We start from the raw sequence: 24,037 nt of genomic DNA, 5'->3' as shown, positions 1-24,037 counted from the left end.
CAGTCCGAGCGGTGCGCGGGGGCGGCGTCGCGCTGCGGGTCGTAGAAATCTGGGGAAAGGGGAAAAATGGCTGAAAATGACAAAAATGACCACTGGAGTGACCCCTGGAGTGACCCCTGGAGTGACCCCTGGAGTGACCACTGGGCACTGACCCCTCCCAGGCCATGGCCGGACGTCAGAGCGGTCACTCAGCAAAGTGGGGTCATAAAACCTGAGAAAAATGGGAAAATCTCCCCAAAATGACCACTGGAGTGACCACTGGAGTGACCGCTGGAGTGACCACTGGAGTGACCACTGGAGTGACCGCTGGGCACTGACCCCATGGCCGGACATCAGAGCGGTCACTCACTGAAGTTTTGGGTCATAAACCCTGAGAAAAATGGGAAAATCTCCCCAAAATGACCCCTGGAGTGACCACTGGTGTGACCACTGGAGTGACCACTGGAGTGACCACTGGGCACTGACCCCATGGCCGGACATGGGAGCGGTCACTCATTGAAGTTTGGAGTCATAAAAATTAGGAAAAACGGGGAAAATCGCCAAAATGACCACTGGAGTGACCACTGGGCACTGACCCCACGGACGGACATCGGAGCGGTCACTCAGCAAAGTGGGGTGGTAAAAATCTGGGGAAAAGGGGAAAAAACGGCCAAAAATGACCAAAATGACCAGTGGAGTGACCACTGGAGTGACCAACAGAGTGACCACTGCAGTGACCACTGGAGTGACCACTGGAGTGACCCCTGGAGTGACCCCTGGAGTGACCACTGGGCACTGACCCCTCCCAGGCCACGGCCGGACATCAGAGCGGTCACTCAGCAAAGTGGGGTCATAAAACCTGAGAAAAATGGGAAAATCTCCCCAAAATGACCCCTGAAGTGACCACTGGGCACTGACCCCATGGCCGGACATTGGAGCGGTCACTCACTAAAGCTGGGGTCATAAACCCTGAGAAAAATGGGAAAATCTCCCCAAAAATCCCCAAAATGACCACTGGAGTGACTGCTGGTCACTCACCCCATGGCCGGACATCGGAGCGGTCACTCACTGAAGTTTTGGGTCATAAAACCTGAGAAAAACGGGAAAATCTCCCCAAAATGACCCCTGGAGTGACCATTGGAGTGACCACTGGAGTGACCAATGGAGTGACCACTGGAGTGACCCCTGGAGTGACCATTGGGCACTGACCCAACGGCCGGACATCAGAGCGGTCACTCACTGAAGTTTTGGGTCATAAAACCTGAGAAAAATGGGAAAATCTCCCCAAAATGACCCCTGGAGTGACCACTGGAGTGACCACTGGAGTGACCGCTGGAGTGACCACTGCAGTGACCACTGCAGTGACCACTGGAGTGACCACTGGGCACTGACCCTCCCAGGCTATGGCTGGACATTGGAGTGGTCACTCCCTGAAGTTTGGAGCCATAAAAATTGGGAAAATCCCCAAAATGACCACTGGAGTGACCGCTGGAGTGACCCCTGCAGTGACCACCACCCGCTGGCCGGACATCGAGTGGTCACTCACTGAAGGGCCCGGCCGGACATTGGAGCGGTCACTCACCGGCGAGCGGTCACTCCCCGAAGGGCCCGGCCGGACATCGAGCGGTCACTCACCGAAGGGCCCCGGCCCGGCCGGACATTGAGCGGTCACTCCCCGAAGGGCCCGGCCGGACATTGGAGAGGTCACTCACCGGCAAGCGGTCACTCCCCGAAGGGCCCGGCCGGACATCGAGCGGTCACTCACCGAAGGGCCCCGGCCGCGGCGGCCCCTCCAGCCGCTCCAGGGCGGTCAGCAGCACGCCGCACGTCCACTCGCCTTTGGCCGCGGCCAGAGCGCGCAGCCGCCGCGCCCAGCCCCCGCCGTCCGGCCGGCCGAGCGCGGCCGCCTCGGGCTCGGACACGGCTCCGGCCGCCCGCAGCGCGGCCAGCAGCGCCCGGCCGGACACCGCGGCCAGGCGGCGATCCAGGCTCCGGCCGCCCGCCCGGACACGCTCCAGCGCCGACATGCGGCCGCAGGGACGCAGAGTGGACACTGGAGTGGACACAGAGTGGACACTGGGAATGTGGAGTGGACACGGAGTGGACACTGGAGTGGACACAGAGTGGACACTGGGAATGTGGAGTGGACACTGGAGTGGACACTGGAGTGGACACTGGGAATGTGGAGTGGACACGGAGTGGACACTGGAGTGGACACAGAGTGGACACTGGGAATGGGGAGTGGACACTGGGAATGGGGAGTGGACACAGAGTGGACACAGAGTGGACACTGGGAATGTGGAGTGGACACGGAGTGGACACTGGGAATGGAGAGTGGACACAGAGTGGACACAGAGTGGACACTGGGAATGGGGGCTGGACACTGGAGTGGGCAGTGGGAGTGGAGAGTGGACACTGGACACTGGGAATGGACACAGAGTGGACACTGGACACTGGGAGTGGACACTGGGAATGGGGAGAGGACACAGAGTGGACACTGGGAATGGAGAGTGGACAATGAGAGTGGACACAGGAGTGGACACAGAGTGGACAGTGGGAATGGAGAGTGGACACTGGAGTGGACACAGAGTGGACACTGGGAATGGAGAGTGGACAATGAGAGTGGACAATGAGAGTGGACACTGGGAATGGAGAGTGGACACTGGGAGTGGACACTGGGAATGGAGAGTGGACACTGGTAATAGGGAGTGGACAATGAGAGTGGACACTGGGAATGGAGAGTGGACACTGGGAGTGGACACTGGGAATGGAGAGTGGACACTGGTAATAGGGAGTGGACAATGAGAGTGGACACTGGGAATGGGGGCTGGACACGAGTGGACACTGGGACTGGACACTGGGAGTGGACACTGGGCGCTACGGGGCGCCTATAGAGCCCCTCCCCCACCCCCTCTGTGGGATCTGTCCCCTATAGAACCCCCCTGTCCCCTATAGAACCCCCCTCCCCCACCCCCCATAGGCTCCTGTCCCCTATAGAACCCCTCCCCCACCCCCTCTATGGGGTCTGTCCCCTATAGAACCCCCCTCCCCCACCCCCTCTATGGGGTCTGTCCCCTATAGAACCCCCCTGCCCCTATAGAACCCCCCTCCCCCACCCCCTCTATAGGTTCCTCTCCCCCATAGAACCCCCCCCGTACCTGCTCCGGGCCCCTCACAGCCCCTGTAGGGCCCTGTCTCTTCTGTAGGGCCCTGTCTCTTCTGTAGGGCCCTGTCTCTTCTGTAGGGCCCTGTCTCTTCTGTAGGGCCCTGTCTCTTCTGTAGGGCCCTGTCTCTTCTGTAGGGCCCTGTCTCTTCTGTAGGGCCCCGTCTCTTCTATAGGGCCCTGTCCCCTATAGGCTCCCCCGCTATTTATAGCCCCGCCCCTTGCCCCGCCCACAGCCCCGCCCCTCGCTCTGCCCTCCCGCTCCCTTTTCCCGCCAGGACCGTACCACCTCCAGGGGGAGCTCCCCCCCTCTGGTGGGTGGGAGGCGCCGGCCGAGGCGATAAAAGGGCGGGCGGGCGCGCGCGGCGCGCAGTGCGGGCGCCACGTGGAGCGGACGCGGAGCGCGCGGCACCGCCATGGCCTCCAACGGTACCGGCGCCGTGGGGACCCCTCAGCTCCCTTTTACCCCCGGCAGGGACCCCCGCAGCCCCGGGAAGGGACCCCCAGACCCCTCCTTGCCCCGGGGACCCCGGGGGAGGGCGGGGGCTGCAGCGCCCGGCGCGGTCCGGGAGCACCGGGGGGGGAAACCTGAGGGGGTTCCGGCGGCCGCCGCAGTTAACACGGCGTTGGTTGTGTTGTTTTTAATTAATGCTCTTCGGAGTCATTATTTTATCATTAATTGGTGTAGTTAAGGCGTTGTTTCATTGTGGGTTTTTCACCGACAGCGCTGCTCTGGGGCGGTGTGTGATTTGCGCTGTGTGGGATTTGATGCCGCCCCGTTTCCGCCACGCCTCACTTCTCGATTTTTTTTTTGTTTTTAATTTGTTATCCCTTTTCTTTCCAGTATTTCCCCGCTTTAACACTTAAGTTTTAAGCCCACACCGCAAATTTCGGGTGCTTCTCTGGGTTATTTTTACTGTTAAAAGCATCGCGGATGGGGCGGGGGACGAACAAAGCGCCGCGCCCGGATGCTGCACGCCTGCAGCGGGGAAGGAAATTAACCCCGAACCCCCCAATTTTAACACAAAAACTTGAATTTTGGGTGAAATTCCCGGGAATTTGTTGTGGTTTTGGAGGAATTTCTGGGTGTTTTAGGGGGTCTGGGACCCGCTTTTTTCCCCGCCCGCCATTTTGTGGTTTTGCCTCTGCGCCACCGCCGCCATTTTGTGCGCCCGGCGCGTGCGCGGCGCCGCTGCCGCAGTGACACATCCGGGTCCTTCCGTTAAATCAAATTAAATCAAAATCAGTCAAATCAAATCAGATTTAATCAAATTGTTTCAAATGCATCAGAAATTAAACCCTAAAACTTCGATGTCGACCTTAAAAATTCCCCTGCGGTTTCTCCCCTGCGAGACGGGAAATTGCCGCCAGGTCCTGAGGGGGAGGGCTCAGTTCCGCTCTCTTCGGTGCGGATTTATGAGGGAAAATTAAACGTATTTTAATGAAATATAAAGCTTTATAACTAGATTTGTGTTTCATTGTGCTGTTTATGTCACTTTTTTGAGAGAAATTCGATGGCAAATGCCGGTTTTTAGACTGTCCAAATACTCCCCCCGGGGCACGTCTTTTGTTAGACAAAGCCTGAGGGGAGTTCAAAATTGTGCCTTCATTTGGAGATCTAAATATTGAAGTTTAACTTTCTCCTTTAAAATTTTGCGTATAAATTGTTTAATTCGTTGGTTTTGTGGTGTGTTTGAGGCTTTTTGCCGTTAGAACCATGTGCTTTCACACCCCCTTTTGTTGTGTGGTGCCTGAGGGGAATTTTAACTTGAAAATTTTCTGTCTAAATAATTCTATTTATTTTAATGTTTATTTTTTTATGAATCGTAAATAATTTGAATTGGAGCTTTGAATACTTTTTGAGGGGTATTTCTTCTGTAAAAACCGGAATTTTAGACCCTTCTCGTTGTGCTGAGCCTCAGGGGGCTTTAGGGCTTCACGTCCCTTTTCACATCTAAAATTCATCTTTAGTTTCACTATTTACAATTAAAATCAAAATTTGCGGTGATTTTGGGAGAGAAAATCGTTAATTTTCTTTTTGGGCGGGAAATTTCGCTCTTCAGCAGGGATTTGGTGCTTTAGGGTGGGTGAAACACCCAAATTTTCCTTTATTTTGTGTCAAAATTTCGCTCTTAATTCTTTTAATTAAATTATTAAAATATATTTATTTTAAGGAACTTTTAATTCTTCTGCAGTTAGGAGCTTCCTGCTAATAAGTAGTGCCGTTAATTAATTCATTTTTTATTTAAATGTATTTTTACGCTTGTCAAGTGTTAAAATTTTATTTATTCCAAGTTCTTTAATTAATTTTTTGTAATTGAAAGTATCTTTCTATTAACGTAAAATTCATGGCTTTTGTGTAAATGATTTTAGGTATTAACAGGGTGATTTTTTTCTTAATATTGTTCAATAAAGTGCTTTTAATTACAGAAATAAGTAAAGACAAAATGGATGTGATAAATAATTGGGTATTGGTTGGATTTTAATTATGGAAATAGGTGGGAAATATCCTTAAAACAATGAGTGTGTTATTAATCATTAAGGAAGCACTTTAATTATAAAAATCGGTGTAAAACGCCTTTAAATACACAGTTTTAATGCTGGATTTGGCTAATTTTCCTAATTAAGAACATATTAATATGTAATGATCATATTAATGACTAGTACGAGTATTAACTAGGGGTATTAATAATAAGTAGCTATTTTGTGTTTATTTCTTAATTAAAACTGCCCTTATCACAACTAATAGTGTAAAGGATAGAATTTATTTTAAAGTATTTATTAGTTAATTATTATTTTAGGTTAATTAATTTAAATGTATTTTTGTTGTGTGTGATTGAAAGGGGTTTGTTAATAGCTAAAAGCAATAAATTAATTAATTGAAAGGTGATTGATGTTTATATTTAAAGCCACGCTGTTGGTAATTAGTGTGATGGGAAATGACTTAATTAAAGGTGTTAATTAATGTAAAAAAGCAGATTTAAGATAGTAATCAATTTGTTTTGTTAATAAAGTCACTTAATAACCAATCATTTTAATTAAGTGGGCTGGTTCTTAGATAATGTTGCTGTTAGTTCTATAATAAAATTATTTGTTTAATTATTAGCAGGTGCTTAATAAAGTATTTATTTTGAAGTGATTTAATTAATAATAACATTAATTAAGTGGTTTAATTGTAAGATAATTCTGGTTTTATTCCTGTAATTAAAATGCTTTTTTAATAATTAGTAAATACATAATAAAGTTAGAAATATATATTTATTTTGAAATACTTCAGATTAATTAACCACGAGATTTTAACCCTTTCCTCTTCAGATTTAATAAATTTGGGGAAAGAGATTTATCTTAAGTGATTTTTCATTAATTAACCCCAACTTTTTAACCCTTTTCCAGATGGAATTAATTAGGAAAAATGTATTTATTTTAACTGATTTCTGATTAATTAGCCCTGACTTTGTAAGTGTTCTCCAGATTTAATTAATTAAGAAAAACACATTTATTTTAAGTGATTTCTGCCGGATTCACCCCATTTTTTAACTCGTTACTCTCCAGATATAATTAATTAGGAAAAACTCATTTATTTCAGCCAATTTTTCTTGAGCATCCTCACTTTTTTAACTCTTTGCTGTCCAGATATAATTAATTACGAAAAAACTTATTTTAAGTGATTTTTGCTTGATTAACCTCAAGTTTTTAACCTTTTCCTCCCCAGATTTAATAAATCAGGGAAAATATTTTAACCAATTTTTCCTTGAGTATCCCCTTTTTTTTCCCAACTCTTCCCTCTCCAGATATAATTAATTAGGAAAAAATACATTTATTTTAACCAAGTTTTCCTTGACCATCCCCATTTTTTTAACTCTTTTCTCTCCAGGTACAATTAATTAGGAAAAAATACTATTTTTTTAAATTTTATTTTTTAAATTAAATTTTTATTTTATTTAAATTTATTTTAACCAATTTCTCCTTGAACATGCCCATTTTTTTAACTTTTTCCTCTTCAGATATAATTAATTAGGGAAAAACACATTTATTTTAACCGATTTCTCCTTGAGATCCCCATTTTTTTAACTCTTTGCTCTCCAGATATAATTAATTATGAAAAAATACATTTTTTAAACCAATTTTTCTTGAGCATCCCCATTGTTTTAATTCTTTCTTCTCCAGATAAAATTAATCAGGAAAACCACATTTATATTAACCAATTTCTCCTTGAGCATTCCCATTTTTAAGTCTTTTCTCTCCAGATACAATTAATTGTGAAAAAATATTTTTATTTTCAGCAATTTTTGCTTGCTTAACCTCATTTTTAACCCTTTCCTCCCCAGATTACAGCCAGACGGCGACACAAAGGTACAACCCCCCTTCCTAACCCTTCCCCACCCCTAAAAATCCCCATTTTCAGCCGGAATTGTTCCCAAATTTGTGGTTTTTTTTTTTTGCAGTTACGGCGCCTACCCCGCCCCCCCCAGCCAGAGCTACTCGCAGGGAGGGGGGCAGAGCTACTCCCAGCAGGGCTACGGGGGCTACGGGCAGAGCTCGGACTCGGGCTACGGCCAGGGCGGCTACAGCTCCTCCTACGGGCAGAGCCAGAGCGGTGAGTGAGATAAAAAATACAGAAAATATAAAATAAATACAGAAATATCCCAAAAATCCCCATGGTTGTATGCCATTGTACCCGGAACTGATCTAAACCTGCCCCAGAGCTGGGACTGGGGCTACGGCCAGGGGGTACAGCTCCTCCTACGGGCAGAGCCAGAGCGGTGAGTGACACAAAATATCCTAAAAATGTAAAATAAATACAGAAATATCCCAAAAATCCCCATTGTGCTATCCCACTGTACCCCAAAGCTGCCCCAGAGCTGGGACTGGGGCTACGGCCAGGGGGGTACAGCTCCTCCTACGGGCAGAGCCAGAGCGGTGAGTGACACAAAATATCCTAAAAATGTAAAATAAATACAGAAATATCCCAAAAATCCCCATTGTGCTATCCCACTGTACCCCAAAGCTGCCCCAGAGCTGGGACTGGGGCTACGGCCAGGGGGGTACAGCTCCTCCTGCGGGCAGAGCCAGAGCGGTGAGTGACACAAAAAAAAATACAGAAAATGTAAAATAAATACAGAAATATCCCAAAAATCCCCATGGTTGTATGCCATTGTACCCGGAACTGATCTAAACCTGCCCCAGAGCTGGGACTGGGGCTACGGCCAGGGGGTACAGCTCCTCCTACGGGCAGAGCCAGAGCGGTGAGTGACACAAAATATCCTAAAAATGTAAAATAAATACAGAAATATCCCAAAAATCCCCATTGTGCTATCCCACTGTACCCCAAAGCTGCCCCAGAGCTGGGACTGGGGCTACGGCCAGGGGGGTACAGCTCCTCCTGCGGGCAGAGCCAGAGCGGTGAGTGACACAAAATACCCTAAAAATGTGAAATAAATACAGAAATATCCCAAAAATCCCCATTGTGCTATCCCACTATACCCCAAACCTGCCCCAGAGCTGGGACTGGGGCTACGGCCGGGGGGTACAGCTCCTCCTACGGGCAGAGCCAGAGCGGGGAGTGAGATAAAAATATAAAATAAATACAAAAAAAATACAAAAATCCCCATTGTGCTATCCCATTGTACCCGGAACTGATCTAAACCTGCCCCAGAGCTGGGACTGGGGCTACGGCCAGGGGGTACAGCTCCTCCTGCGGGCAGAGCCAGAGCAGTGAGTGACACAAAAAATACAAAAAATGTGAAATAAATACAGAAATATCCCAAAAATCCCCATTGTGCTATCCCATTGTACCCTAAACCTGCCCCAGAGCTGGGACTGGGGCTACGGCCAGGGCGGCTACAGCTCCTCCTACGGGCAGAGCCAGAGCGGTGAGTGACACAAAAAATACAGAAAATGTAAAATAAATACAGAAATATCCCAAAAATCCCCATTGTGCTATCCCATTGTACCCTAAACCTGCCCCAGAGCTGGGACTGGGGCTACGGCCAGGGGGGTACAGCTCCTCCTACGGGCAGAGCCAGAGCCGTGAGTGACACAAAATATCCTAAAAATGTGAAATAAATACAAAAAAAATACAAAAAATCCCCATTGTGCTATCCCATTGTACCCGGAACTGATCTAAACCTGCCCCAGAGCTGGGACTGGGGCTACGGCCAGGGGGGTACAGCTCCTCCTACGGGCAGAGCCAGAGCAGTGAGTGAGATAAAAATATAAAAATATGTGAAATAAACACAGAAATATCCCAAAAATTCCCATTGTCATGTCCCATTGGAGCCCAAACCTGCCCCAGAGCTGGGACTGGGGCTACGGCCAGGGGGTACAGCTCCTCCTACGGGCAGAGCCAGAGCGGTGAGTGAGACAAAAAACGCAAAAAATATCCCAAATCCACAAAATCCCGAAATTCCCAAAAATCGCCATTTTCTTACCTCATTGGAGGCAAAATTGGCACCTCGGGGCTCAAAACTGAGCTCAAATATTTTCTGTAATCCTGAAAACTGACCTCAGAACTGTTTGGGCAGAGGCAAAGCAGTGAGTGAGCCCAAAAATCCCAGAATTCCTGAAAAATTGCCCAAAAATTCCCAAATTCCGCATCCTTGTATCCCATTGGACCCAAAATCAGCACCTTTGGACCCAAAACTGATCCCAAAACCTGCCCTGAAACTCCAAACCTGACCCCAAAACTGCCTGGGCAGAGCTAGTGAGCCCCAATATCCCCAAAAATTCCCAAAAAATCCCCTAAAATTCCCAAAATCCCCTAAAATTCCCAAAATCCCCCTCCTTGTATTCCATTGGACCCAAAATCGGCACCTTTGGACCCAAAACTGACCCAAACCTACCCTGAAAGCCCCAATTAATTATTGTCTCCAAATTTCCCCTGTTTTTCCCCATTTTTAAACATTAATTACCGTTAATTAACGATTAATAATTTCAAAATTTATTGGTTTTCCTCCCAAATCTCCCAATTCCCTGTGGTTTTTTCTCTGTTTTTCCCAATTTTCCCTGTTTTTTTCTTTATTCCCTCTCCCAATTTCCCGTTTTTCCCTGTATTTTCTAATACATTAATTACCATCAATTAGCCATTAATAATTTCCCAATTTCTTGGTTTTCCCCCCAAATCTCCCAATTCCCTGTGGTTTTTTTCTCTTTTTTTCCCAATTTCCCCTGGTTTTTTCCCTATTTCCCCCCAATTTCCCCTGTTTCCCCCCATATTTTCTAATACAACATTAATTACCATTAATTAATTGTTAATTGTCCCCCCAGGTTACTCGGCGCCGGCGGCTCCTCCCTCCTACGGCTCCGGCGGCTTCGGCTCCGGGCAGAGCTCCCAGGGCAGCTACGGCCAGACCTCCTCCTACCCTGGTTATTCACAGCCCCCTGCAGCTGCCTCGGCCTCCGGGAGGTGATTAATTAGCTGATTAATTATTAATTAGTGGTTATTGACTGTTAATGTTAGCGGAAATCCCATAGCGGTGACACCGAACCCCAACCCAGTCACTGGCAGTGACCCCAGAGCTCCTCCTGCCCTGGCTACTCACAGCCTCCTGCCACTGCCTTGGCCTCTGGGAGGTGATTAATTAGTTAATTACTCAGTAATGAGTGGTTATTGTTGGTTGTTGTTAACGTAAATCCCATAGCGGTGACATCAAACCCCAACCCAGTCACTCCCAGTATCCTCAGAGCTCCTCCTGCCCTGGCTACTCACAGCCCCCTGCTTCTGCCTCGGCTTCTGGGAGGTGATTAATTAGTTAATTAATCAGTAATTAGTGGTTATTGTTGGTTGTTGTTAATGTAAATCCCATAGCGGTAACGCCCAACCCAACCCAGTCACTCCCAGTACCCCCAGAGCTCCTCCTGCCCTGGCTGCTCACAGCCCCCTGCAGCTGCCTCGGCCTCCGGGAGGTGATTAATTAACTAATTAATTGTTAATTAGTAGTTATTAACTGTTAGTGTAAGCCTAAAACCCAAATTGGTGACACCAAACCCCAACCCAGTCAGTGCCAGTGACCCCAGAGCTCCTCCTGCCCTGGCTGCTCACAGCCCCCTGCCGCTGCCTCGGCCTCTGGGAGGTGATTAATTAACTAATTAATTGTTAATTAGCAGTTATTGATCATTAGTGTTAACCTAAACCCCAACCCAGGCACTCCCAGTGACCCCAGAGCTCCTCCTGCCCTGGCTGCTCACAGCCCCCTGTGGCTGCTTGTGTGCCTGGCAGGTCATTAATTAATTAATTATTAATTAATTACTAATTGTGAACAAATCCCAGGTGGTTTTTGGGTCAATTCCCTGCGTTTTCCGTTGCTCCTTGTCTCCTGTTGGTTCTAATTCCAATTTTTTGGGTGAATTTTGGGTGGGTTTTTGTCAAATTCTGGGTGGGTTTTGGGTGAAATTCTGGTTGTTTTTTGGGTCAAATTCCAGCTGTTTTGGGTCAAAATTCCAGCTGGTTTTTGGGTGAAATTCTGGTTGTTTTTTGGGTCAAATTCCAGCTGTTTTGGGTCAAAATTCCAGCTGGTTTTTGGGTGAAATTCTGGTTGTTTTTTGGGTCAAATTCCAGCTGTTTTGGGTCAAAATTCCAGCTGGTTTTTGGGTGAAATTCTGGTGGTTTTTTGGGTCGAATTCCAGCTGTTTTGGGTGAAATTCCAGCTGTTTTTTGGGTAAAATTCCAGCTATTTTTTGGGTGAAATTTCCACTGTTTTTTGGTCAAATTCTGGGTGTTTTTTTGGGTCAAATTGCAGCAGTTTTTGGGTGAAATTGCAGCAGGTTTTGGGGTGAATTCTGGGTGGTTTTTGGGTGAATTCCAGGTGTTTTTCAGCAAAATTCCAGCTGTTTCTTGGGTGAAATTCCGGCTGATTTTTAGGTGAAACTCCAGCTAGTTTTTGGGTGAAATTTTGCTTATTTTTTTGTTAAAATTCTGGTTACTTTTGGGGTGAATTCCAGCAGTTTTCCAGGAAAATTCCAGCTGGTTTTTGGGTGAAATTCCGTTAATTTTTCTGGTTGAAATTCTGCTTATTTTTGGGGTGAATTCCAGCTGTGTTTGCTAAATTCCATTTTTCTGCAACTCCCACCTATTCCTTTGAACCTCCCACCTCTTTCCCCCCAACCCCCTGTGGTTTTTTTTTCCCCAATTCCCATTTTTTTCTCCCCAGATTTTCATTTTTTACCAAAATCCCCTTTTTTTCCCCCAGTTACGGCAGCGGCTCCGGCAGCTCCAGCTACGGGCAGGCCCCGAGCGGGGGCTACAACCAGCAGCAGAGCGGGGGCTACAACCAGCAGAGCTATGGGCAACAGTCGTCCTACAACCCGCCGCCGAGCTACAGCCAGCAGGGCCAGTACAGCTCCGGGGGATGTGAGTGACGTTCCCAAAAAAAATGGGGATTTTGGGCTGAAATCTGCGGGTTTTGGGCAAAATCGGGAGCGTTTTGTGTGAAATTGGGACTGAAATGGGCTGAAATTGGGGGGATTTGGGGTGGAATTCAGGGATTTGGGGTGAGAACTGTTATCCTACAACCCCCCAAAATTACATCTAAGGATCTGAGTGAAATTCCCAAAAATATTTGGGATTTTGGGGTGAAATCTGCGGATTTTGGGCAAAATCGGGAGCGTTTTGTGTGAAATTGGGGGATTTTGGGGGATTTGGGGTGGCAACAGGCGTCCTACAACCCTCCCCGAGCTACAGGCAGCAGGGCCAGTACAGCTCCGGGGGATGTGAGTGACGTTCCCAAAAAACCGGGGATTTTGGGGTGAAATTCACCGATTTTGGGCAAAATGGGGACTAAACTCGGTTGATGTTTGTGTGATGTCGGCTCAGTTTTGGGGGATTTGGGGTGGAATTGAGGGATTTGGGGTGGAACAGTCAGTCTATAACATCCCCCAGATGACATCCTGGGATCTGGGTGAAATTCCCCAAAATATTTGGGATTTTGGGGTGAAATTCACTGATTTTGGGCAAAACCGGGAGCGTTTTGTGTGAAATCGGCACCAAAATTGGCTGAAATTGGGGTGGAATTGAGGGATTTGGGGTGGGAACTGTCGTCCTACAACCCCCCCAAAATCACATCTAAAGATCTGAGTAAAATTCCCAAAAATATCTGGGATTTTGGGGTGAAATTCACCGATTTTGGGCAAAATTGGGAGCGTTTTGTGTGAAATTGGGGGATTTGGGGTGGGAACAGTCGTCCTACAACCCTCCCCAAGCTACAGCCAGCAGGGCCTGTACAGCTCCGGTGGATGTGAGTGATAGTCTCAAAAAAAAACGGGGATTTTGGGGTGAAATCTGTGGATTTTGGGCAAAATCGAGACTAAAATTGGTCGGTTTTTGGGTGATATCGGCTCAATTTTGGGGGATTTTGGGTTGAATTCAAGGATTTGGGGTGGGAACAGTCAGCCTATAACATGCCCCAGATGACATCCTGGGATCTGGGTGAAATTTCCCAAAATATTTGGGATTTTGGGGTGAAATTCACTGATTTTGGGCAAAACCGGGAGCGTTTTGTGTGAAATCGGCACCAAAATTGGCTGAAATTGGGGTGGAATTGAGGGATTTGGGGTGGGAACTGTCATCCTACAACCCCCCCAAAATCACATCTAAAGATCTGAGTAAAATTCCCAAAAATATCTGGGATTTTGGGGTGAAATTCACCGATTTTGGGCAAAATCGGGAGCGTTTTGTGTGAAATTGGGGGATTTGGGGTGGGAACAGTCGTCCTACAACCCTCCCCAAGCTACAGCCAGCAGGGCCTGTACAGCTCCGGGGGATGTGAGTGACGTTCCAAAAAAAATGGGGATTTTGGGCTGAAATCTGCGGATTTTGGGCAAAATGGGGACTAAAATTGGTCGGTTTTTGGGTGATAACGGCTCAGTTTTGGGGGGTTTTGGGTTGAATTCAGGGATTTGAGGTGGGAACAGTCATCCTACAATCCACCCAAAATCACATTTAAGAATCTGAGTGAAATTCCCAAAAAATATTTGGGTTTTTGGGGTGAAATCCGAGGATTTTGGACAAAATCCGGAGTTTTTTGTGTGAAATCAGGACTGAAATTGGGGGATTTTGGGGGATTTGGGGTAGAATTCAGGGATTTGGGGTGGGAACAGTTGTCCTACAACCCCCCCCAAAATAATTTCTTGGGATGTGAGTGCAATTCCCTAAAAAATTTGGGATTTGGGGGCAAAATCCACAGGTTTTGGGCAGAATTGGGAGAGAAATTGGGCAATTTGGGTCAGAATCCCTGGATTTGGGGCCACATTTGGGTCCGAAACCCCCCGATTTTTGCCCAAATTCACCAATTTTTCCCCAAATTCCCCGATTTTTTCCCCAAATTCCCGATTTCCCCTCACCCCTCCCTTTTCCCCTGTTTGCAGCCAGCAGCTACGGGCAGGAGGGGGTTTGAGGTTGATTTGGGGCAGAATTCTCTCAATTTTGGGGCAGAATCCCTGGATTTGGGGCCGCGTTTGTGTCCGAAACCCCCCGATTTTTGCCCAAACCCCCCGATTTTTGCCCAAACCCCCCGATTTTTGCCCAAATTCCCCGATTTTTTCCCCAAATTCCGGATTTTCCCTAATCCTGCCATTTTCCCCTGTTTGCAGCCAGCAGCTACAGGTTTGGGGTTGATTTGGGTCAGAATCCCTGGATTTAGGTCAGAATCCCTGGATTTGGGGCCGCGTTTGGTTCCAAAACCCCCCGATTTTTGCCCAAATTCCCCAATTTTTGCCCAAATTCCCCGATTTTCCCCCCAAATTCCGGACTTCCCCTAATCCTGCCATTTCCCCTGTCTGCAGCCAGCAGCTACGGGCAGGAGGTGGTTTGGGGTTGATTTGGGGCAGAATCCCTGGATTTGAGGCCACGTTTGAGTCCAAAACCCCCTGATTTTTGCCCAAATTCCCCGATTTTTTCCCCAAATTCCGGACTTCCCCTAACCCCTCCCTTTCCCCCTGTTTGCAGCCAGCAGCTACGGGTTTGGGGTTGATTTGGGTCAGAATCCCAGGATTTGAGGCCACGTTTGAGTCCGAAACCCCCCGATTTTTGCCCAAATTCCCCGATTTTCCCCCCAAATTCCGGACTTCCCCTAATCCTGCCATTCCCCCTGTCTGCAGCCAGCAGCTACGGGCAGGAGGTGGTTTGGGGTTGATTTAGGGCAGAATCCCCTCGGATTTGGGTCAGAATCCCTGAATTTGAGGCCGCGTTTGTGTCCGAAACCCCCCGATTTTTGCCCAAACCCCCCGATTTTTGCCCAAACCCCCCGATTTTCCCCCCAAATTCCGGACTTCCCCTAACCCTGCCATTCCCCTGTCTGCAGCCAGCAGCTACGGGCAGGAGGGCGGCTCGCTGAGCTCGGGCGGGTACCAGGAGCCCGGCGGGGGCTACGGCTCCTCGGCGCCCCCCGAGCGCAGCCGCGGCCGCGGCGCCTTCGGCTCCCGGGGCGGCTTCGAGCGCGGCCGCGGCAACCGCGGCAACCGCGGCGCCGGCATGGGGTGAGTGACACGGCTGGCTCCTGCCACGGGGGGTGTGAGGGGAAATGAGGGGAAATTGGGGGGAAATAGTGGGGAAATTGGGAAAAAATGAGGGGAAATAGTGGCGAGATTGGGGAGAGAAAATGGTGGGAAAATGGGAGGAAAGTGGGGGGGAAAAAGAGGAAAAATGGGGAGAAATTAGGAGAAAATGGGGAGAAAGATGGGGAGAAATTAGGAGAAAATTGGGGGAGAAAAGTGGGGGAAAACCAGGAAAAATGGTGGGAAAATTGGGGAGAAAATGGGGGAAAATAGTGGGGAAATTAGGGAGAAAATGGGGGAAAATAGTGGGGAAATTAGGGAGAAAATGGGGGAAAATAGTGGCGAGAATGGGGAGAGAACAGGGAAAAAATGGGGAAATTGGGAAAAAATGAGGGGAAATAGTGGCGAGATTGGGGAGAGAAAATGGTGGGAAAATGGGAGGAAAGTGGGGGGGAAAAAGAGGAAAAATGGGGAGAAATTAGGAGAAAATGGGGGGGAATGGGGAGAAATTAGGAGAAAATTGGGGAGAAAAAAGTGGAAAAATGGGAGAAAGATGGGGAGAAATTAGGAGAAAATGGGGGAGAAAAGTGAGGGAAAACCAGGAAAAATGGTGGGAAAATTGGGGGAGAAAATGGGGGAAAATAGTGGCAAGAATGGGAGAGAATGGGGGAAAAAGTGGGGAAATTGGGAAAAAATGAGGGGAAAACCAGGAAAAAGGGTGGAAAATGGAGAGAAATTAGGAGAAATGGCGGAGAAAAGTGGGGGAAAATGGTGGGAAAATTGGGGAGAAATTAGGGGGAAATAACGGGGAAATTGGGGAGAGAATGGGGAGAGAACAGGGGAAAAAATGGGGAAATTGGGGAGAAAATTGGGGGGAAATTGGGAAAAAATGAGGGGAAATAGTGGTGAGATTGGGGAGAGAAAATGGTGGGAAAATGGGAGGAAAGTGGGGGGGAAAAAGAGGAAAAATGGGGAGAAATTAGGAGAAAATGGGGAGAAAGATGGGGAGAAATTAGGAGAAAATTGGGGAGAAAAGTGGGGGAAAACCAGGAAAAATGGTGGGAAAATTGGGGAGAAAATGGGGAAAATAGTGGGGAAATTAGGGAGAAAATGGGGGAAAATAGTGGGGAAATTAGGGAGAAAATGGGGGAAAATAGTGGGGAAATTAGGGAGAAAATGGGGGAAAATAGTGGCGAGAATGGGGAGAGAACAGGGAAAAAAATGGGGAAATTGGGAAAAAATGAGGGGAAAACCAGGAAAAACGGTGGGAAAATGGAGAGAAATTAGGAGAAAATGGCGGAGAAAAGTGGGGGAAAATGGTGGGAAAATTGGGAGAAATTAGGGGGAAATAACGGGGGAAATTGGGGAGAGAATGGGGAGAGAACGGGGGAAAAAATGGGGAAATTGGGGGGAAATTGGGAAAAAATGAGGGGAAATAGTGGTGAGATTGGGGAGAGAAAATGGTGGGAAAATGGGAGGAAAGTGGGGGGGAAAAAGAGGAAAAATGGGGAGAAATTAGGAGAAAATGGGGAGAAAGATGGGGAGAAATTAGGAGAAAATTGGGGAGAAAAAAGTGGAAAAATGGGGAGAAATGGGAGAAGATGGGGAGAATTAGATGAGAAAATGGGGGAGAAAAATGGGGAGGAAAAAGGGGGAAAAATGGGGAGAAATTGGGAGAAAATGGGGGAGAAAAGTGGGGGGAAATGGGGAGAAAAAAGTGGAAAAATGGGGAGAAATGAAGAGAAAATGGGGGGATAAATGGGGAAAAATTAGGGGAAAATGAGGGAAAATTTGAGGAAAAACGGGGAGAAATTAGGGGAAAATTGGGGGGCAAATGGGGGGAAAACACCCAAGAAAAATTAGGAAAAAATGGTGGAGAAAAGGGGGAAAATCAGGAGAAATGGTGGGAAAATTGGGGGAAAATGGAGAGAAAATGGGGGAGAAAAGTGGGGGCAAATGGGGAGAAAAAAGTGGAAAAATGGGGAGAAATTGGGAGAAAGTGGGGGAGGAAAAGTGGGGGAAAATGGGGAGGAATGAGGAGGGAGAAAAATGGGGGGAAACCAGGAAAAATGGGGGGAAAATTGGGGGAAAATGGAGAGAAAATGGGGGAGAAAAGTGGGAAAAATGGGGAGAAAAAGAGGAAAAATTAGGGGAAAATGGGGAGAAATGAGGGGAAATCTGAGGAAAAAATGGGAGAAATTAGGGGGAAATTGGGGAGGAAATGGAAGGAAAATAGGAGAAAAATGGGGGGAAATTGGGGTAAAATGAGGAAAAAATGGGAAAATTAGAGAAGTGGGAAAATGGAAGAAAAATGGGAAAAACGGTAAAGAATTGGGAGAAATTGTAGGAAAAAATGGGGAGAAAATGAGGAAAAATGGGGAAAATTGGGGAGAAATTATAGGAAAATGGTTCTGGAGAATGAGGAAAAAATGGGGGAAAATGAGAAAAAATTGGGGAAAAATTGGAGGGAAATGGGGGAAAATAGGGGAAAATGAGGGAAAATGGGAAAAGTGGAGGTTTGGGGATAAAAAAGGTGGAAAGAAAAATGTGGAAAATGAGAAAAAATGGGGGTTTGGTAGGAAGAAGGTAAAAATTAAAAAAAAAAGGTAAAAAAAGGTTTAAAAATGAGTTAAAAATGGATTTTTGAGGAAGGTGAAAGTGGAAAAATGGATTTTTGGGAAATGAAAAGGTGGAAAATGTTGCCAAGGTCACCTGCAGCCTCTGGTCCCGGCAGGGGGAAAAATGTGGAGAAAAAAAGGTGAAATTTGGGAAAAATGTGGAGAAAAAAAATGGAATTTTAAGGAAAAAAACCACTTTAAAATGGTGAAAATATATTAAAGGAAAAAAAAAGTGAATTTTGGGGGAGAAAAGGTGGAATGAGAGGGAAATATATGGGAAAAAAAATGGATTTTGGGGTCAAAATGAAGGAAAAATCCTGAAGGAAAAAGTGAAATTTAGGGGAAAAAGGTGGAATTTGGAGAGAAAAAATGTGATTAAAAAAGGTGGAATTTAGGGGAAAAAATGTGGAAAAACCAGGGAAAATATTAAAAAGAAAATGGTGGAATTTAAGGGAAAAATAATGAAAAAAAAAAGGTGAAATATGAAAAAAAAAAAACCTGGTGCGTTTTGAGGTCACTGCAGAGAAAAATGGTGAAAAAATGGTAAAAAATGGTAAAAAAAATGGTAAAAAAGTGATTTGGAGGGAAAATCCACTGGATTGGAAAGGTTTGGGATGTTTGGTGCCTCTGGAGAGGAAATTTTGGTGTCCCGGTGCTGGAAATGGTGGAAAATGGTGAAAAAAGCACAAAAAATGGTAAAAAAGCAAAAAAACAAAGGTGAAAAAGGACCAAAAATGGTTCAAAATAGCAAAAAAAAAAAGGAAAAAATGGTTTAAAAAATGATCAAAAGTGAAAGAATGAGGGGGAAAGTGGTAAAAAAATGGAAAATGTGGTTGAGAGTGGTAAAAAAAAGTAAAAATGGTTGTGGAAAAAAAGGAAAAATGGTGAAAATTTGTATTAAAAAAGGGAAAAAAGGTAACAAAAATTGGTTTGAAGTGGTTAAAAATAGTAGAAAATTGAAAAAAAATGGTTAAAAAGGTGAAAAAACGGTGAGGAAATGGTAAAAAATATAAAAAAGGGAAAATGGTGAAAGAAAAAGTGGAAAAATATGGGGGGAAATGGTAAAATTGACAGAAAAGAAAAATCAAAAGGGGGCAAAATGCAAAAAAAATCGGAATAAATTAAAAAAAGATGAGAAAAATTTGCAGGAGGGAAGGAAAAAATTGTTTAAAAATGGAGAAAAAAAAGGGGGAATGGTTAAAAATAAGAAAAAGGGAAAAACTGCAAAAGAGAAAAGGAAAAAATGCAGAAAATTTCAGAAAAAGGGAAAAAATTGTCTGAAAAATTAAAAAAAAGGAAAATACTGGTTTTAAAAATGTAAAAATTGGCTTGAAAATGGAAAAAAAACCAAAATGGGAGAAAAAAGGAAAAAAAATGCAAAAAAAAGGGAAAAATGTTGGAAAAATGCAAGAAATGAGGAGAAAATTGGTTAAAAATGCAAAAAGAAAGGGGAAAATGGTGAAAAAAATGTAAAAGGGGAAAAATTGGTTTAAAAATGGAAAAAAAAAGTGGAAGGAAAAGGGAAAATGCAAAGAAAGAAATGGGGTAAATGGCGAAAAAAATGCAAAAAAAAATGAAAAAATGGTTGGGAAAATGCAAAATAAAAATTGATAAAAAGGGGAAAATGTCTTAAAATGCAAGAAAAAAGATAAAATGGTGGAAAGGTTTTAAAAATTGAAGAAAAAGGGTGAAAAAATGGTTTTAAAATCCAAAAGGAAAGATTAAAAATGGAAAAAAAAGTAAAAAATACAAAAAAAAAAGAGTTAAAAATGCAAAAAAAGGAAAATTGGTTAAAAATGCAAAAGAAGTCTTCTAAAACTGTAAAGAAAAAAGGTAAAAATGGTCGAGAAAGGGGAAAAATGTTTTCAAAAGTGCAAAAAAAAAAAGAAAAATTGGTTTAAAAACGAGAAAAAAAAAGGGAAAAAATGTGAAAAAAAGGGTAAAATTTTAAAAAGGTTAGAAATGCAAAAAGTTAAAAAAGCAAAAAAGGTTAAAAACGCAAAATGTAAAAACAAAAAAGGGTTAAAAATGAAAAAAAATATTAATATATTTAAGAAGAAAGGTAAAAAAAGCAAAAAAAAAAGGGTTAAAAATTTTAAAAACGGGGAAAATTGGTTAAAGGAAGAGCAAAAAAAGTTGAATTTTTGGGGCCGTCCAGGTGAGTATTTTGGGGGATTTTGGGGGTTTTGTTGTTCCAAACGTGTTTTACCAACTCTGCCTTTTGTGTGCTGCAGGTGTGAAAAAAAAGCAGCGAAAACTCAAAATCCGCCGCTGTTTTGGGTTCAAAAAAGGCAGAAAAGGGCAAAAAAAAAAAAGCAAAAAACTTGAGAAATTTTAACAGCTGCAAAGGCTCAGGAGGGGGAGATCCAGGAGGGGGGAAAATGGGAAAAAAATCGGATTTTTGGGGATTTTTTTCCCCAGTTTTTGGGCTCAATCCCAACCCTGCTGCGTCCAGGAGGAAAAAGCGTCGGCGGCGAGGAAAAAACTCCAAAAAAAACCCAAAAAAAAGTGCAAAAATTCCTCCAAAAAGCCCTGAAAATTCAGCAAAAGAAAGTCAAAATATCCCCAAAACAGTTTGCAAAAGAAGCCCAAAAAATTTCAAAAATTGCAAAAAAAACCTTTAAAAAAATTCCCAAAAAAACCCAAAAATTTCTCCAAAAAGGCCAAAAAATTCCTCAGAAAACCCAAAAATTGCCCCCCCAAAAAAGCCCCCAAAAGCAAAAGAAAAATGAAAAAAATTATTGGAAGAATTCCAAAAAATGCCAGAAAAATCCCTGGAAAAAGCAAAAAAAAAAACCTCTTCAAGAAAGTAAAAAAATTGGAAAAAACATTCCAAAAGTTGCTGGAAAAAAAAAACGCAAAAAAAGCTCAAAAATTACGGAATAAAAATGTCTCACAAATTGCCAAGAAAAATACAAAAAAAAGTCCAAAAATTCAGAAAAAAGTTTAAAAATTCTCCTTAAAAAACTCCTAAAAATTGCTGGGAAAAAAAATCCCAAAAAAGGCCAAAAATTGCCGAAAAGGTCTCAAAAATAGCCCAAAAAACTTCCCAAAAATTCCTAAAAAATTGCCCAAAAAAGCACCCAAACATCAGCCAGAAACAACAGAAAAAGCCCAAAAATTGATGAAAAAAAATCCAAAAAATTCCTCAAAGAAATCTCAAAAAATGTAAAAAAAAACCTCACAAAAATTGCCAAAAAAACCCAAAAATTCTGAAAAAATCCAGAAAATTAAAAAAAAAAAAAGCTGGAAAAGAGTCCATAAATTCCTGAGAATAATCTCAAAAAATGTCCAAAAATTGCCCCAGAAACCCCCAAAAGGCCCAAAAATTCCTCACAAAAATCCCCCAAAAAACCCAGCCAGAAATTCCCCAAAAACAGCACAAAAAATTCCTCAAAAAGCTCAAAAATTCCGGGAGTAAATCCAAAAAATTGCTGGGAAAAAGCCGAAAAATTCTTGAAAATCATCCTAAAAATTGCCAAAAAAAACCTCAAAAACTCCTCACAAAAATCGCCAAAAAGAAAAGCACCCCAAAAATTCTCAAAGCCAAAGAATTCCCCCAAAAATTGCCCAGAAATGCCAAAAAATTCTGAAAAAAATCCCGAAAATTGCCAAAAAATCCACAAAAATTTATGAAAGCCTTGCTAAAAGCCCAAAATTCTCAAATCCAGAAAATTGCTGAAAGAAACCCCTGAAAAAAGGAAAAAAATTCCTGAAAATAATCCCAAAAATTTAAAAAAAAACAAAAAGGAAAAATTGCCCCAAAAAATCCCAAAAAATGGCCCCAAAAAAGCCCCAAAATTCAGAAAAAAAATTGAAAAAATTGCAAAAAAACCCCCAAAGATTTCTGAAAATAATCCCAAAAATTGAAAAAAACCTGAAAGTTGCCAAAAATTCCTCAAAAATTCCCAAAAAAGCCCAAAAATTCAGAAAAAAATTTTCAGAAAATTGCTGAAAAAGACCCTGAAAGAAACACAAAAAATCCTGGAAATAATCCCAAAAATTGCCCAAAAAATCCTCACAGAAATCCAAAAATTGCCCAAAAAAATCCTAAAAAAAGTCCAAAAAATTCAGATAAAAATTCAAAAAATTCAGATAAAAATTCAAAAAATTGCCGAAAAGAGCCAAAAAATTCCTGAAAATGATCCAAAAATTGCTAAAAAACCACCAAAAGTTGGCAAAAAAAACCCCCAAAAATTCCCAAAAAAAGCCCAAAAATTCAGAAAAAATATCAGAAAATTGCTGAAAAAAACCCTGAAAAATCACAAAAAATCCTGAAAATAATCCCAAAAAATCCTCACAGAAATCCCAAAAATTGCCCAAAAAAATTCCCCAAAAATTCAGAAAAAAATTCTAAAAATTGCAAAAAAGAGCCCAAAAATTCCTGAAAATAATCCAAAAATTAAAAAATCCCCAACCTCAAAAATTCCCAGAAAAAGCCCAAAAATTCAGAAAAAATTCAGAAAATTGCTGAATAAGACCCTGAAAGAAACACAAAAAATCCTGAAAATAATCCCAAAAATGCCCAAAAAATCCTCACAGAAATCCAAAAACTGCCTAAAAAAATTCCCCAAAAATTCAGAAAAAATTCAAAAAGTTGCAAAAAAAGCCCAAAAATTCCTGAAAATAATCCCAAAAATGAAAAAAAACCCCCGAAAAATTGCCACAAAAAAAAGGCCCCAAAATTCCCCAAAAATGCCAAAAAGTTCAGAAAAAAATCAGAAAATTGCTGAAAAAAACCCTGAAAAATCACAAAAATTCCTGAAAATAATCCCAAAAATTCCAAAAAAAATCCTGAAAAATTGCCCAAAAAATGTTCAAAAATACCCCCCAAAAAAGCCCAAAAATCAGAAAAAAATCAGAAAATTGCTGAAAAAAACGTGAAAAAAGCCCAAAAAAGTCCTGAAAATAATCCCAAAAATTTAAAAAAAACCACGAAAAAATACTGAAAAAAGCCCAAAAATTCCCCAAAAAAGGGCCCATAAAAGCTCAAAATTGCTAAAAAAAGCCCAAAAATTCAGAAAAAAATCAGAAAATTGCTGAAAAAAATCTGAAAAAAGACCAAAAATTCAAAAAAAGAAAAAACCGAAAAATTGCCCAAAAATTCAAAAAAAAATCAGAAAATTGCTGGAAAAAAATCTGAAAAAAACCCAAAAATTCAAAAAAAAACCCCAAAAATTGCCCCAAAAAAGCGCAAAAATTCAGAAAAAAAATCAGAAAATTGCTGCAGAAAATCCTGAAAAAAACCCCAAAAATGCCAAAAAAAAACCCCTGAAAATTTGCCCCAAAAAAGCCCAAAAATTCAGAAAAAAATCAAAAAGTTGCTGAAAAAATCCCTTTTAAAACCCCAAAAATTAAAAAAAAGCCCGAAAAATTGCCCAAAAAAAGCCCAAAAATTCAAAAAAAAATCAAAAAGTTGCTGAAAAAATCCCTTTTAAAACCCCAAAAATTAAAAAAAAGCCCGAAAAATTGCCCAAAAAAAGCCCAAAAATTCAGAAAAAAATCAGAAAATTGCTGCAAAAAATCCTGAAAAAAAGCCCAAAAATTCCCAAAAAACCCCTGAAAAATTGCCGAAAAAAAAGCCCAAAAATTCAGTTTTTTTCTCCGGAACTTTGTTGAGTTTTCCGTGTTCCCAGCTTTGAGGCAGGGCTCCAAAATTCCTGATTATCTTCTAATTTATCTCCTCAGCGGTGGTGAGCGTGGTGGCTTCAATAAATTCGGTGGTAAGTCCCAAAAATTCGAGGTTTCAACCCAAAAAAAAAGACAAAAAAAAGTTTTTTCCCCCATT

At 43.4% G+C, this 24,037-nt stretch overlaps 1 protein-coding gene across 1 annotated transcript in view; it reads left to right on the top strand.

Annotated features, from left to right (window-relative positions):
* Window positions 1-3,432: 3,432 nt before the first annotated feature.
* FUS (FUS RNA binding protein) overlaps window positions 3,433-24,037 on the top strand; it is a 38,931-nt gene continuing 18,326 nt past the window's right edge. Inside the window, 7 exon segments of the mRNA XM_064401964.1 lie at window positions 3,433-3,571; window positions 7,471-7,495; window positions 7,588-7,739; window positions 10,409-10,547; window positions 12,331-12,491; window positions 15,439-15,613; window positions 23,938-23,972. Coding sequence (XP_064258034.1) covers window positions 3,559-3,571; window positions 7,471-7,495; window positions 7,588-7,739; window positions 10,409-10,547; window positions 12,331-12,491; window positions 15,439-15,613; window positions 23,938-23,972 — 700 coding nt within the window. The 5' untranslated portion in view covers window positions 3,433-3,558.

Source organism: Passer domesticus, chromosome 33, assembly GCF_036417665.1.
Source record: "Passer domesticus isolate bPasDom1 chromosome 33, bPasDom1.hap1, whole genome shotgun sequence".
Lineage (NCBI taxonomy): Eukaryota > Metazoa > Chordata > Aves > Passeriformes > Passeridae > Passer > Passer domesticus.
The sequence above is the reverse complement of the archived record's forward strand: the minus strand, read 5'-3'. Positions and strand labels throughout refer to the sequence as shown.